Consider the following 15,285-nt stretch of genomic DNA (forward strand, 5'->3'; position numbering starts at 1 on the left):
TTTGTCTGAGAATGTTTTAATTTCTCCCTCATTTTTGAAGGACAATTTTGCTGGATATAGGAGTCTTGGTTGGCAGTTTTTCTCTTTTAGTATTTTAAATATATCATCCCACTGTCTTCTAGCTTCCATGGTTTCTGCTGAGAAATCTACACATAGTCTTATTGGGTTTCCCTTGTATGTGATGGATTGTTTTTCTCTTGCTGCTTTCAAGATCCTCTCTTTCTCTTTGACCTCTGACATTCTAACTAGTAAGTGTCTTGGAGAATGCCTATTTGGGTCTAATCTCTTTGGGGTGTGCTGCACTTCTTGGATCTGTAATTTTAGGTCTTTCATAAGAGTTGGGAAATTTTCAGTGATAATTTCTTCCATTAGTTTTTCTCCTCCTTTTCCCTTCTCTTCTCCTTCTGGGACACCCACAACACGTATATTTGTGCGGTTCATATTGTCCTTGAGTTCCCTGATACCCAGTTCTAATTTTTCCATTCTTTTCCGGATAGTTTCTGTTTCTTTTTGGAATTCAGATGTTCCATCCTCCAAATCACTAATTCTATCTTCTGTCTCTTTAAATCTATCATTGTAGGTATCCATTGTTTTTTCCATCTTTTCTACTTTATCCTTCACTTCCATAAGCTCTGTGATTTGTTTTTTCAGTTTTTCTATTTCTTCTTTTTGTTCAGCCCATGTCTTCTTCATGTCCTCCCTCAATTTATCGATTTCATTTTTGAAGAGGTTTTCCATTTCTGTTCGTATATTCAGCATTAGTTGTTTCAGCTCCGTATCTCATTTGAACTATTGGTTTGTTCCTTTGACTGGGCCATATTTTCAATTTTCTGAGCGTGATCCGTTATCTTCTGCTGGCGTCTGGGCATTTAGTCAGATTTCCCTGGGTGTTGGACCCCACAGGTTGAAAGATTTTTCTGTGAAATCTCTGGGTTCTGTTTTTCTTATCCTGCCCAGTAGGTGGCGCTCGTGGCACACGTTTGTCTGCGGGTTCCACCAGTAAAAGTTGCTGTGGGTCCTTTAACTTTGGAAAACTCTCGCCGTGGGGGAGGTTCGGCAGCGAAGTGGCTTGGAAGAGTGCCAGCCTGCCCGGGGGTCCAAAGGCGGGGAGGGTCGCCGGCGGCCGCAGTCTGGGAGAGCACCTGACCGAATTTCCTAGTCGGCGTGGGGTGCCAAGTGTGGCGGGAGGGCACCAGCTGCCACAGCCCAGGAGAGTGCACTGTTCCTAGCTGGACCGGGGAGTCACGTGTTTGGAAGGGACCCCCCCCGGTCCAATTGTCCAAAAACCAATAAGCAAATTTATCTGGAAGGGCAGGGTGCCCCAAATTGCTAAAAGTATCTCCACGGTCTGGGGATTTCCGACCCAACTCTCTCAGTTGGTCCGGGGGGCCTTGTGTGGTGGGGGCGCCAGCCGCCGCGGCCCGAGGGGACCGCCTGCCCAATTCTGCCAGCTGCCCTGGGAAGGAGGAAGGGAGGGACTCCGGCCGCTTGCCTTCCCGCCTGGGAAAGCCCACGCCCCTTGGCGATCTCACCAGAACTGGTTCTCCCAGACAGTCAGCCATTCCAGGATGGGGTACGCCGTCCCTTTGATCTCCGTCGTGGCTCCGGGAGCTGCTCTGTATCGTCTTCACTCCGCCATTAGCTGTTCTGGAGGAGGAAAGGTGAGGGTGGCAAGGTTGTTGAGGCCGGTGGCGGAGGAGCTGGTGAAGGCGGAAGAGGGCACAGTGGTGGTTGGAGAGCCGCCAGAGCAGGAGGAGAAAGGGAAGGATAAGATGGCGGATGGAGCGCCGCCGGAGCAGGAGGGGGAAGAGGGAGAGGAGGGCGGGCTGGATGGCGGAGCAGGAGCGCCGCACAGGCCGGCGGAGAAAGAGGGAGAGGAGTCCTGTGCCTTTTTAATGTTATAAAGCTAATCCCAGATACTGTCATTTCACCCCTACATAATTCAGTATGCATTCTTTTCTTTTTTAAAAAAGGACATTTTTAAATAGAACTATATGTCATTATTGTTTTAACAAAATTCTAATAATTTCTTGATATTTAGTGGCAAGGCCATATTCAAAATTTCCTTGGTTATCATTACTTCTTAACCATCATCACTAAATCACTTCCTGATTTATAAAAAGCTATGGCGGTACAAGGGTAGGTCAGTGGTTGAATTCTCATCTGTCATGTGAGCAACCAGGTTCGATTTCTGGACCATGCCCCTCCAAAAAAAAGCACAAACAAAAAACAAATGTACTCAGGATCCCAGCCCATGCACTTCCTAAAAACAAACAAAGAAACCAACAAAAACAAATAAAAATAGAACAAATGGTGCTGCAATAACAGGCTACTCACATGGAAAAAGAATGAAATGTGACCCTGCCATACAGCACACACACACACACACACAAATATATATATATATATATATATGCAAAGTCCTTTGAGGGATGGGAGAAAAACGTGGAACTATTAAACTTCACCATCAGGGATTCCCCTGATACTGTGTCAAACTTATGGACACCCAAATCAATAGGCCATGCCCTTGATCTTGAGGCTTACTCTTGTGAAGCTTGTGTGGGTGACAGAGAGGCTTAGCCCTCCTATAGGTATGCCTAAGAGTTACTTCTGGAGGACCTCTTTTGTTGCTCAGATGTGGCCTCACGCTCTCTAAACCCAACTCTGCAAGTGAAATCGTGGGACATGGCATCCAGGGGTGAAAGTCTCCCTGGTGACGTGGGAGATGATTCCCAGGGATGAGTCTGGCCCTGGCACTGTGGGATCAACAATTCCATCCTGACCAAAAGGGGTAAAAGAAGGGTAACTAATAAAGTACCAATGGCAGAGAGAGTTCAAATAGAGTCGAGAGGCTACTCTGGAAGTCTCTCTTATGCAAGCTTTAGTTAGACATTGCTACCTATCATAACCTGCCAACCCCCAGGACCATTCCGGCCAATCCTAGAGAACACCTAGGGCAATATGTAGGATTCTACAGAGTTTCCATGCACTGGAATGACTTTCCAGAGACCTACAGCCTCCAGACAGGTCCCTGGACCAGATAAGTCCTGAAACCTAGAGAGCCCAGCCTCTCCAGAACATCAGCTGGTTCCGTCTCCCTACACCATGTTGTTGAAAGCCCCTTCCAACATGAAGGGGTTGGTATGGGCATAGCCCAAATGCCCCTAGGGAGAGGGACAGAAGGACTGAAGGTGATGCTGGAGTTGTAAAGAGAGGATAGGATTTGGCAGATGAGTGTGATTGGTGAATCATTGGATTGATTTCTCTTTTGGTCTCCAGTGTCTTGGAGCAGCTAGAAGTGAAGGCCTGGAATTCTGGAATTGCAGCCCATGCCAAAGTTTGGGGTCTATTTTACAACTGATTCTTCCAATTTATGCATCCTTGGGGGACTTATTTGCAACTCCCCAGCTTCCCACATGCATCCTTCTTCTGGCCTAATAAACACATAAAATAAGCTATCGACCTGCTCATTTATAAAGGTCGAAATGTGGCAACTGGTATTTCTGTGTATTTTCCATGATCATCTCCCACTTTCCCTTCCTCGTTCTGTGCTGAATAGGGAGGCTGAGGACCAGGGCAGAAGCTTGGGAGAAGGACCTGAACACCAGGGAAAAGGTGGTGTTGAGCTGATGGGCACAGGGAGCAGGGCCATCCAGAAGGAGGGAAGCAGGAAACTACTAGAAGCAAAGTTTGAAGAGCCCAGTGTCGAATCCACCCTATTGCCTTCTTCTTTTTTTTTTTTTCCTTAAGAAGAGAAGATTAAGAAAATACAAAAAACAAGACAAGAAAATACAGAATCCTTTTTCTGATTTTAACAATAATGTGTTCACCTTGAAAACATAAAGTGCAAAAAATCATGCTTTCTTATCACCTAGATCTAACCATCGTTAACCTTTGCGTTTGGATCCCAATTTTAAAAATGTATTAAAAAGTGTATGTGCCAGTTTGAAAGGATTGTGCACCCTAGAAAAACCATGTTCTAAGCCCTATCCAGTACTGTAGGCTGGAAACTTGATTAGGTTATTGCCACAGAGATGTGACACACCCAATTGAGGGTATTAACCTTTGATTAGAGGGAGATGTGACCCCACCCATCCCAGGTGGGGCTTGATTAGTTTAGTGGACTTCTTTAAAAGAGGAAACATTTTGGAGAGAGACTCAGAGCCACAAGAACTCCAAGAACCCCATAGCCAGAGATCTCTGGAGATGAAGAAGGAAAGTGCCCCTGGGGGAGCTTCATGAAGCAGGAAGCCAGGAGAGAAAGCTAGCAGATGACGCGGTGTTTGCCATGTGCCCTTCCAGTTGAGAGAGAAACCCTGAACTTCACTGGCCTTCTCGAACTAAGGCATCTTTCCCTGGATGCCTTTGATTGGACTTTTTTTTTTTTTTTTTAACATGGGCAGGCACCGGGAATCGAACCCGGGTCCTCTGGCATGGCAGGCAAGCATTCTTGTCTGCTGAGCCACCGTGGCCCGTCCTGATTGGACTTTTCTATAGCCTTACTTTAAGTGGGACATTATCACGGTCTTTGAACTGCAAGCTTACAAGTTAACAAATTCCCCCTTTTAAAAGCCATTCTAGGGTAATGCAATGGTGGCTCAGTGGCAGGATTCTCACCTGCCATGCCAGAGACCTGGGTTCAATTCCTGGAGACTGCCCATGCAAAAAAAAAAAAAAGCCATTCTGTTTCTGGTACATCATATTTCGGCAGCTAGCAAATAGAACAGTATATAAATTTTAATAAAATTGGGATTATATACAACATCTTTTTGTTTTATCCTTTCACTTTATACTGAATTAGGAATATGTCTACATGCTGTTAAATATGCTTCCAGAATAAAGTTTTTGATAATTGCACAGAATCCTAGCTTATGGATATACCATACATTTAGATTGCTTATGATTTATCACCATTATGAAAAATGCTATGAGGAATATCTTTGTACCTGAATTTTTTTTTTTTTACATGGGAAGGCTGCAGGAATCAAACCCAGGTCTCCAGCATGGCAGGCGAGAATTCTGCCTGCTGAGCCACTGTGGCCTGCCCTGTACCTGGATTTGTAAAATCAGATCTGATTATTTCTCTTTGATAAATTCTCAGAAGTGGAATTCTTAGGATAAATGAACATGAGCCAAACTGCCCTCCAGAGAATCTGTTTCAATGTATACAGTAACCAAAAATGGATGAATATGCCCATTTCCCACAAAACTGCCATCACTGGTATTGCTACTTTTTCCTTTCAATCTGATACATTAATATGGTGTCATTGTCACCATCCTATTTCAGACACATCTCTCAAATGTTTGGCCACTTTCATTGCTTCATGTCAAAAGAATGGGGAGTAGCTCTGCTCTCTCTTTCCTTAACTGCTGGGGGTTTGGTGAGGGGAAAACATAGAAATGACTAGACCTGGGCTATAGCTTAGGGGAGCAGCTGAGCTGTATGAGCAGAATGCTGAGGGTTGTAAATTATTTTCCTAGATTATTTGCAAGGCTGAGCTAACACACAAAACATCCAGACTGCAAAAATCTCACCAGTTCCAAACTGCCAAGAGCTGCATGTATTTTCAAACTTCCAATGTTATAATATAGCACTGGTTTGTTCAAACATATATTTTTACCTTTTCAAAAATTTTTGACTTACTACATGATTTTAGGATTTGCTGCCTAATTTGGATCAACCTTTTATATTCTCCTCCACAGATGTAAGAATAGTATCACTCATGGGGATGGGGGGGGTGGTTATGAACCCCATGCAATACTGTATATATGTACAATTGTGAACACTTTTCTTAGAAGAGATACCAAAGCTTTCATCATGTTTTAAGGGGTGCCTAAGAAAAGATTAAGAATCTCTGATATGGGCGGGCCGCGGTGGCTCAGCGGGCAAAGTGCTTGCCTGCTATGCCGGAGGACCTCGGTTCGATTCCCGGCCCCAGCCCATGTAACAAAAACGGAGAAACAGAATACAATAAAACAAGATAATGTTTAAAGATGTTTCCCTTTCTTCCTTCCTTCCTTCCTTCTCTCTGTCTTTCCTTTAAAAAAAAAAAAAAAAAAAAAAAAAAAAAAAAAAGAATCTCTGATATGGAGAAAATTCTAAGGGGTTATAATGGCATGGCTACAGGGGCTAGACAGGTAATATAAATGAGGGAAGTGGGAAGGTATTAGGCAATAGGGAATAGTGGGGACTGTGGCATTCTCAGTGCATTTGCTCCAACTAAAGGGAGTAGCGTCTCTCAGCCCCATGTGGGAATGTGGGCCCAGTGTTTTTAGGTGTTAATATTTTTCAGAAGAAACTAGAAATATGAATTTTTCAATGAAATCTTCCAGGTTTTCAATCACCGCAGTAATTTAAAATAACAAATGCGCTACTGATTTGACCCTCAGGTTGCTAGCCTAAAATAAGCCAGGTATTTCAAAACATAATTAAATACATAAATAAAAATAAGTCGTGGGTGCATGGGTTGTTCAGTGGTAGAATGCTCGCATTCCATGCAGGAGAAAACTGGGTTCAATTCCCGGATCATGCACACACCCCCACCTAAAAAAAAAAGTAAACATTCTCTTCAGATTCCTAATAAGCCAAGAACATCATGACCATTTACAAAAAGGCTCCCTAAAGGGAAGAGAGAAATTGGACAAAATGAAATTTCACTGGCTGAAAGATCTCAAACAGAGTCAGGAGGTTATCCTGGAGGTTATTCTTAGGCATTATATAGATATCTTTAGTTTACAGTGTATTGGAGTGGGTGGAGGAAAGTACCTGAAACAATATGAGCTGTGTTCCAGTAGCCTTGATTCTTGAAGATGATTGTATAACGATAGCTTTATACAATGACCGTGTGATTGTGAACACCTTGTGTCTGATGCTCCTATTATCCAGGGTATGGACAGATGAGTAAAAAAGCAAGGATAAAAAATAAATAAATGAGTTTTTTCTGTTTTCTTTTTATTTCTTTTTCTGGAGTGATGCTCATGTTCTAAAAATGATCACGGTGATGAATACACAACTATGTGATGATACTGTGACTGTACACCAGGTTTGGACTGATCGTGTGCAAAGATTTGTCCGTAAAAACATTTTTTTTAAAAAAAAGGCTCCCTAAAGCATTCTAGTCCACTGGAGTTTGGCACTAGGGAATTTCAACGGCCAAATGCTACATCTCTTCAAGGAATGCAGCTACTGAACGCAGCAGATCCCAACACCCCTTTCCCTTCACTCCAGCCAACGGTCGCTGTCTACATAGATCAGACCCAGATCTTTTCAGCATCAGTGATGAAAAACATTCCAGAAGGAGGTGTTTCAAGAATCCTAATTGCACGGTTACATAAACCTTGATTTTCTAGCTGACAACGCTAATGACTGTCACGCCACATGTTACTATTTCCAGATTTAAGACACATACAAGGAATCACAGCATGCAGGGACCTTTGTGATGCCTACCATGCCCAGACAAATGACATTTCCATAAACTATATTAATCTCTATCTATGTGTATTAGTTAGGGTTCTCTAGAGAAACAGAACCAACAGGGAACACTTGCAAATATAAAATTTATGAAAGTGTCTCACGTGACCGTAGGAGTGCAGAGTCCAAAATCCACAGGGCAGGCTGCGAAGCCGATGACTCCAATGGATGGCCTGGACGAACTCCACAGGAGAGGCTCACCAGCCAAAGCAGGAATGGAACCTGTCTCCTCTGAGTCCTCCTTAAAAGGCTTCCCATGATTGGATTTAGCATCACTAATTGCAGAAGACACTCCCCTTTGACTGATTACAAATGGAATCAGCTGTGGATGTAGCTGACGTGATCATGACCTAATCCTATGAAATGTCCTCATTGCAACAGACAGGCCAGCGCTTGCCCAATCAGATGAACAGGTACCACAACTTGGCCAAGTTGACACCTGTCCCTAACCATGACAAGAGCGTCTGCTCTTTAAAGGAACCCTGCAACGTAGAGACCAATAAGGGAACAGTCATTTCCAAATTTCAACTATGTCACAAGTTCAGATTTCAAAATACTGAGTTTTTAAAATATGGTTCAAGCCCATAGTTAAACCTTCCCATAGCACATGGTTTCTGGTCCCAATGGTGAACTTCCAGGATAGGTATAGTAAGGCCTGAGTCGTGCGGAGTAGAAACGGGTAGGGATTGGAGACAGAGGGGTCCTGAAGGCGGCTACTGAGAGCTTTGGGGGCAGAACCACCATGGTTGGGAAACAAGAGGGACCTACTGAAAACATAATCAAAACCACCATCCCCATTTCACCTGTGGACACAGGCTGACATTTCAGTGATCAAGTACGCCTGTTTTTTCCCTGGATAGAATTTTATTCATAATATGTCGAGAATGGCATCTTCTTCACAAGATATCATATGGCTGGACAAATGAAGACTTGGGCTGTGACGGACAGGGCTGCAGACATAACAGTGCCACTTTGTGAATAATGAAATGCTTCCACCTAAGCAAATACACACTTTCCAGGTGAGCAGTACGTTGTGTGCACATTTGAGTGTCGTGCATATGTGTTGAGAAGGAGACAGAGTGAGACGGACAGAGGGAGAGGGAGGGAGAAGGAAAAAAAGTAATGCGTCTCATTTTTGCCAAAATTAGAAAAAAACAATTTCAGTGAAGGCTCTTAAAATAAACAGAGAGAACATCAATTTTCTCAGGTACCTGTAATCATGCTGGATATAATTAATGGCAAAATGATGAGTTTCAGCATCCTCATGAGAATCTCTCCAGGAAAAGCAAAGTAGAATTTCTCCAGACTAGAAAGCTTGCTGTATTCTCGAACCAAGACTCCTACCAAAATTCCTAAGAAAAACAAGGATTGGAAAAAAGAAAAGAGGAACATTGTTGAGTTCTCCTGTATACATTTATATGGAAAAATACAAAAAACAAGGACAATTTTTAATGGCAAAACTAACCATTTTTTATTATCTCCCAAGAATTTGTAAATTTTAGAATTAAAACCACATTTTAAAAGATGATGAGTAGAAAGAAGTTGCACATCAACTTTAGTACTTTACATCACTTGGCAAATGTGTAAAACATATTCTGCACGCAAAGCATTTCCTTTCATTTTTTCTTCCCTCCCTATTTGCTAGAAAGCAAAACATCAAAGAAACTGTGAGAAAGAAAAACAAAATCATCACCATACCCAACCTGATACAAAAATTTTGTTTTTACATACCACCTTTATTCTTTGAATAGTCTACATGTACAGATATTTTACATATTTTATAGTTTACACATCGTTTGTATTTTTTGCTTCAAAAAAGTACTCCTCCCTGTCAATGTAACTTTTGTCATTTTAATAGCAACATAATAGTCCATTGGTTCGATATATGCCAATGTTGAGCAATTGTTGAGCAATTATGTTCTTGACTTCTTTTCAGATATTTCTAGATAATGACGTGTTCAAGTTTGTCTGGTCAAGAAGCTTTTTACAAAGTTTCTGATCTTCATACTTTGCACACTGAAGATTACAATTGTGTGTGTGCAGGGAAATGTTCGGCATCAATAATTGCTATGCATTCTCCAAAGGCCTGCCTTTACAAGATGCTTATATGAAATTCTTCAGTTGTATGGAGAATACCATTTAAGGCCAATTCCCTTTCATCTATGGTAATGATGGCTTTGATAACTAAAAATCATCTTTAATCCTCTTCCAAGTGGTTCTCATAACATCTAACTATCCTTCCTGCTTCCCACCCACACACCTTCTTTTTTAAAAAAAGCAAAAAGAGCTGGGATGACTTTCATATCTTTTTTCCTTCATTGATATCTGATGGATAACATGTGTATTGGAAGTAAAATGAACAAAGGGCAAGGAAAGTCAAGGGGAGCATCACCAGACATGCTAACTCAGACTCAAATAACTAACTTTGTGAAAATTCAGAGTTGTTTGGACACAGTTAAAAATTCTAGAGCAGTTATGATCAATGCTGCACTTTTCATTTTAATTTCAACATAACCTCCCTATGTCAAATCTCACAAGATTTTATGTAGTAACCTTATCATTAGTTCAATTTTATTTCCCTAATTTTATTCTACCTTTGCCTTGACCTTATTTTGTCTTATTTTTGGAACAAGGTAGCATATAAACAGATACGTACACATAAATGTATATATTCTCCAAATTATAGCTAAGGACAAAAAAAACCCCATGAAATTCTATAATCAATTTTCTTAGGTTCATATTTTTAAATGAATTTAAAAAGCATGCTGCTTCCAGAAACTTACAACCTCCAGATGGGTTCCTATGCCAGATAAGTCCCAAAACCCAGAGGGCCCAGCCTCCCCAAGAATATCAACTTGTTTCACTCCCCCATTTCATATTATCGACAACCCTTTCTAATATGAAAAAGTTAGAATGGGCACAGTCCAAATAACCCTAAAGATTGGAAGAATAATCAAAGGAAAAGGAGGAATTGTGACCACTGAATCATTATATTAATATTTCTTTTAGTTTCCAGAGCCTTGGAGCAGTTAGAAGAAAAAAGCTAAAATTGTGGAACTGTAACCCAACAAACTCTGAAATCTGTTCAAGAACTACCTGCTACAATGTACTTTGAAATTTATTGCTTTTTTGTATGTATAATATATTTCCCAATAAAAAAATTAATTATAATGATGCAATGAGTTAGTGTAACTAAAGTGCTCGGAAGACACTCTGGCAATGAAAAATGCTATAAAAGTTCATTGTTAAGTTGATTTTGCGGGAAAGGCAATGGCTTTGGAATCAGACTCTTGTATATGATTTTAGAAGCTATCCTTTATTGTCTTTGTAACTTTGGATAAGGCAATCTCTCAGCCTGTTTCCTCATCTGTAAAATGAGAATAAAATTTACTTTGAAAATTAAAAAAAAAAGCATATTGCATCACTTCCTACTTTAAAAATTGCCCATATTAAGCTGTTCTATAGGGAATATATCTGTATGACGCCAAAAGGACAGCATGTAAGACTCACTACCTTAAACAGCAAATGAACATTTGCCCTCAAACTATTCAGGTTGGTTCAAAAACATTTTTGTCAAAGAAAGCTATGTATGTAAAAATATAGGACTTGTCTCTGTGCCAAAAGACCTGGTATAAAAGCACTCTGTTGAATAGCAACAGAACCCCATGTGCTCTGATCTTAGGGTTTATATTACTAAAGATGAACTGGGCGTTTAATCATCGCCACTCACATGAATGCAGGCTGATTAGGAAGAAACACATTTGCTATTTTTCAGCCCTTAACCAGGTATGGGTTTTTATGGAACAGATTAAAGTGTTACCACAAGGAGTACTTCGAAAGCAATCAGAGGTGGCATGCACCATGAAGAGCAACTAAAATTTTCTATCAAGCTTGTTCTTGAAGTTGAGTCTCACACATTGTGCATGACTATTTCCTTTCTTATTGAAAATAAGAATAGAAATGGCAACCAAGTCCTGGAAAAGCAGGTGGGAGAGTAAAGATGTCACCCCAGGAAAAAGGGTAAAATAACTTAGGTAGATTGAAATACTAGTGGTCAATGAGAGAGAGGGGTAAGGGGTATAGTATGCATGAGTTTTCTCTCTCTCTCTCTTTTTTTTTTTATTCCTTTTTCTGGAGTGATGTAAATGTTCTAAAAATGATCATGGTGATGATTACACAAGTATGTGATGATATTGTGAGCCACTGAATGTACACCATGTATGGACTGTCTGTGTGGGAAGATTTGTCAATAAAAATATGTTTTTTAGAAATTGTCACCCCAGGACCCTCAAGTATAAGAACTGGCTGGTGCTTGACCTCAGCCAGGAGTTATACCTTGTAAACTGGGTGTGCTGTTTCTTGGTCTCAAACAAACTTGGAAAAATTAAAGGCAGGTTAAGAAACCAGGTTCCAAGATAAGGTCAGGATCTCACAGGGCACAGTTCTTCCCTACCCATTTCTGGAGTCAGAAACTTGGCCTGGATCAAGGTATGTGGACAGGTCCCCCAAAACCAAGACCAAGAACCTTCCCAAGGGTCACAGCTCCACGAGCCTTCAGCAAGGCCTATGAAGGAATCCCCAAAAGGAATGTAGCGACCTGCACTTCTGCAGCTCCAGCGCTGACCAGGACACCATTCTGGGGCAAGAAGATCCCACACAGGGTAGCGTCAGAAGCAGTTATATTGGACAAGCAGGCTTGAGCTCTGACCAAGTTGTGTGACCCGAGCCGCTCCTCATTAGTAAGTGGTGAGACAGGAGATACAGGGAAAGGGTTGGATTAGGTATCTTCAAAGGTCCCTTCTAATGCCCAAGATGCTGTGATCACCTCTGAGCCTTGGTTCTTAAACTTTAATATGGAATCATACAATCTCATTAGCCCCAAGAAAGCAGATCATGCTTTCTTCAACTTTTATGCTAAGTGTTACGTACGTTGGTCAAACACGGAAGGGAGAGACCTCTGTGGAAAGCAATTAAGATGTAGTCAGGGATTTCCTCTCCAAGGTCAAGGCGTCACGTTTAAAAGAGAAGATACACAGAGTGTCATCTCTTCATGTTTATGTTGTCTCAAGAAAACAACTGCACTCCAAAAGCCCTGCCTTGGAGTTTCTGGGGGTAACTTAAAAAAATCTAAATTTATTTTAAAATATTGTTCAGGAAACAATTCTGGAAATCAAAATAGAGGGAAAAAAGTCATATATAATTACACCAACCTACTCTCTCTCCCCATTTTTCCAGGTTCTATCATCCTTGTTCTTACGCACATAATTTTTTACGGTGATAAAACCAATGCAGGGGTCAGGCAACAGTACACTGCTCAGTGGCAGAGTTCTCACCTGCCATGCCAGAGACCCAGGTTCGATTCCTGGTGCTTGCCCATGTAAAAACAAAACAAAACAAACAAACAAAAAATTAATGCAGGAAAAGTAGTTGAATTGGAGTTGATGCAGATTTATGAAAACAGCATTGTTTCTGTTTTGGTCTATTTGCAGAAAAGAGATTCAAATCTTCTGCGGTTTTTAATCAAAACCCCAGAATAGTTCTCTGGTATAGAGACTAATTTTGGCTTGATTAAATAATAATTATTCATAAAGGAAAAGTATTTTTAATTATCACTGAAATAGTTATCTAGCCATGCCATCATGCTTGGCTGGCACTATATTAAGCAAATCAACAATGTATCTTTCTGCTTTTTGGGAACTAATCTAAGATGAATGCTGATGACCAGAAAATAAAAAGAGTAGAATGAACAATTATTAATAAATGCTTACATGCTAACACTACACCAATGGGGAGGGTAGTCTATCCCATTCTTACATTGTAATATATCTGTACCTTTTTCTACCTTCCTGAAGAGCCGAGTAGCTTCACCAATGCAAACTTTTCATGTGAACTTTGGCTCAAAAAACGTCTCTGAATTTATAAAGTTTTCCTTTTTAATTTTTAAATCCTTAAAAATGTATTTACTGGGATACATGGGTGGTTCAATGGTAGAATGCTCACCTGCCATGTGGGAGACCCAGGTTCAATTCCCTGCCCCTGTACCCCACATGTATTTACTGTATGTGGTAGATTTATTCATGTACCCAAATGTAGAGGTGTTCTTAATCTTAGTCCGCTTTTCTAAGCGTGAACCCATTGTAAACAAGATCAATGATATTAATTTTAGTTAAGGTGCAGTCCAGCGGAGTCAGGGTGCATCTTAATTTAGATTACTGGAGGCCTTATAAAGAAAAACAGGAAATCACAGAAACTTGAAAGGAGAGGACAAGACCATGGGATGGAGGAAGATATATAAGGAAAGCAGTCCCAAGGATCACCAGCAGCCAGCACCAAACACTGTGGACTCACGGGAGAAAGCGTACTTTGATTTTGAACTTCTTCTAGCCTCAAAACTATGAGCCAATAAATTCCTGTTTTTTTAAGCCAACCCACTGTGTGGTCATTCGTGATAACAGCTCTGACCAACTAAAACACTATGCAAGCAATATTATGATAGCTCTCTGGAAATAAAAATAGTGCAAAAATTTAACCACAATTTCACCAACTCAAATATGTGCAAAGTGGAATGATTTTCATTAGTACACATACTACTGCAGTTAACCATAATAGAAAGGTCAACAATTTATTGGGCTGTGCTACGTATGGATTCTCTCTCATATATTTGCAAATAATTTCAGTGGTTATATAATCACGGTTTTTGTTTTTGTAGTTTGGGGTTTTCATCATAAGCATTTCCCCCATGTTAAATATCATCATCTTTTTAAAATGCTGAATAATACCACTTGGAATGGACATGACTCTTGGGCTGTTAAATATTTCAATCCATGGCAACTGTGCTGAATGTTGCTGACTATTCCTAACAACCAGAGGAGACAAGGGCAAAATATGATGCAAAGGCTCAAGTTATTATACATTTTCATGTGTGAGGAAAGAAAGTACATTATCTACTATCCAAATTCAAGAAAGAACATTAAGAAAATAACATTTATTAATGCCTACCCACATACCAAGCACCATATTAAGTGCAGAAGAGTTGAAAGGAAGACTATAAAAAGGGGGGGAAATGTTACTATTGCAATAATAACAAATGTTTTCCTTTACAGATGAATCCGTCCACTATCAACAGGCACATGGTTTGTGCTGTTTTGTCCATAGTGGTGACTATTTACATTGATTCATCCACCCTTTTTTTGTTCAGCACTTGCAATAAAAATTCAGCCTGATTCAGGAAGAAAGTGGATTTTGGTGAGGAGCTGCAGTAGAGAGTCAGGCCCACAGGGAAAACCATTTCTCTCCATACTAAAACAGCATCTCTGTTGCCCAATAAAGAGGAGCTGCTTCTCTCCCCAGCAGTACTGGATTTTGAAGCAGCTCCTGAATCAAAGATTATACTTTATTGGTATTATTACCACACTGGGTCCAAGTTGGGATTTCAATGCTTTGAAAAATCAGAGGTCTATATGTGATATTTTGACAATTCAATCATATAGACTTTTGATTATCCACAATAATCCATTTTCCACTATCAGAGTTTGCTACACTATGGGATTTGGGAGGGAAGAATTTGGTCCTCTTCTCTGAATACGCTGTCTCCTACTCCCAGTCCAATCCCTGCAAAGATCTCTACTTTCTCTCCTTTTTTTTCCTGTCAATCCAGACAAAAATGATAGCAAAATTAGGGAAGGAGCCAGGTCACTCATTTGCCATTATTGATGGTCCATTTTCAGAAAGATATCAAATCTCAGCCCATTGTGTCTACATAAATAAGAAACTACAAGCACAATATTTATTTTATGTCCAACTCAACTAAATTA

At 40.6% G+C, this 15,285-nt stretch overlaps 1 protein-coding gene across 4 annotated transcripts in view; it reads right to left on the reverse strand.

Moving 5' to 3' along the window:
- The window catches only part of SLC1A1 (solute carrier family 1 member 1), a 128,548-nt gene that overhangs the window by 42,910 nt on the left and 70,353 nt on the right, over positions 1–15,285 (reverse strand). For all 4 annotated transcript variants that reach the window (XM_077148284.1, XM_077148281.1, XM_077148283.1 and 1 more), the window contains one exon: positions 8,683–8,823. In XM_077148284.1, the coding sequence (XP_077004399.1) occupies positions 8,683–8,737 (55 nt within the window). In that variant the 5' untranslated portion in view covers positions 8,738–8,823. The remainder of the gene's footprint in view (positions 1–8,682; positions 8,824–15,285) is intronic.

The sequence above is a fragment of the Tamandua tetradactyla genome, chromosome 2 (assembly GCF_023851605.1).
Source record: "Tamandua tetradactyla isolate mTamTet1 chromosome 2, mTamTet1.pri, whole genome shotgun sequence".
In the NCBI taxonomy this organism is placed as follows: Eukaryota; Metazoa; Chordata; class Mammalia; order Pilosa; family Myrmecophagidae; genus Tamandua; species Tamandua tetradactyla.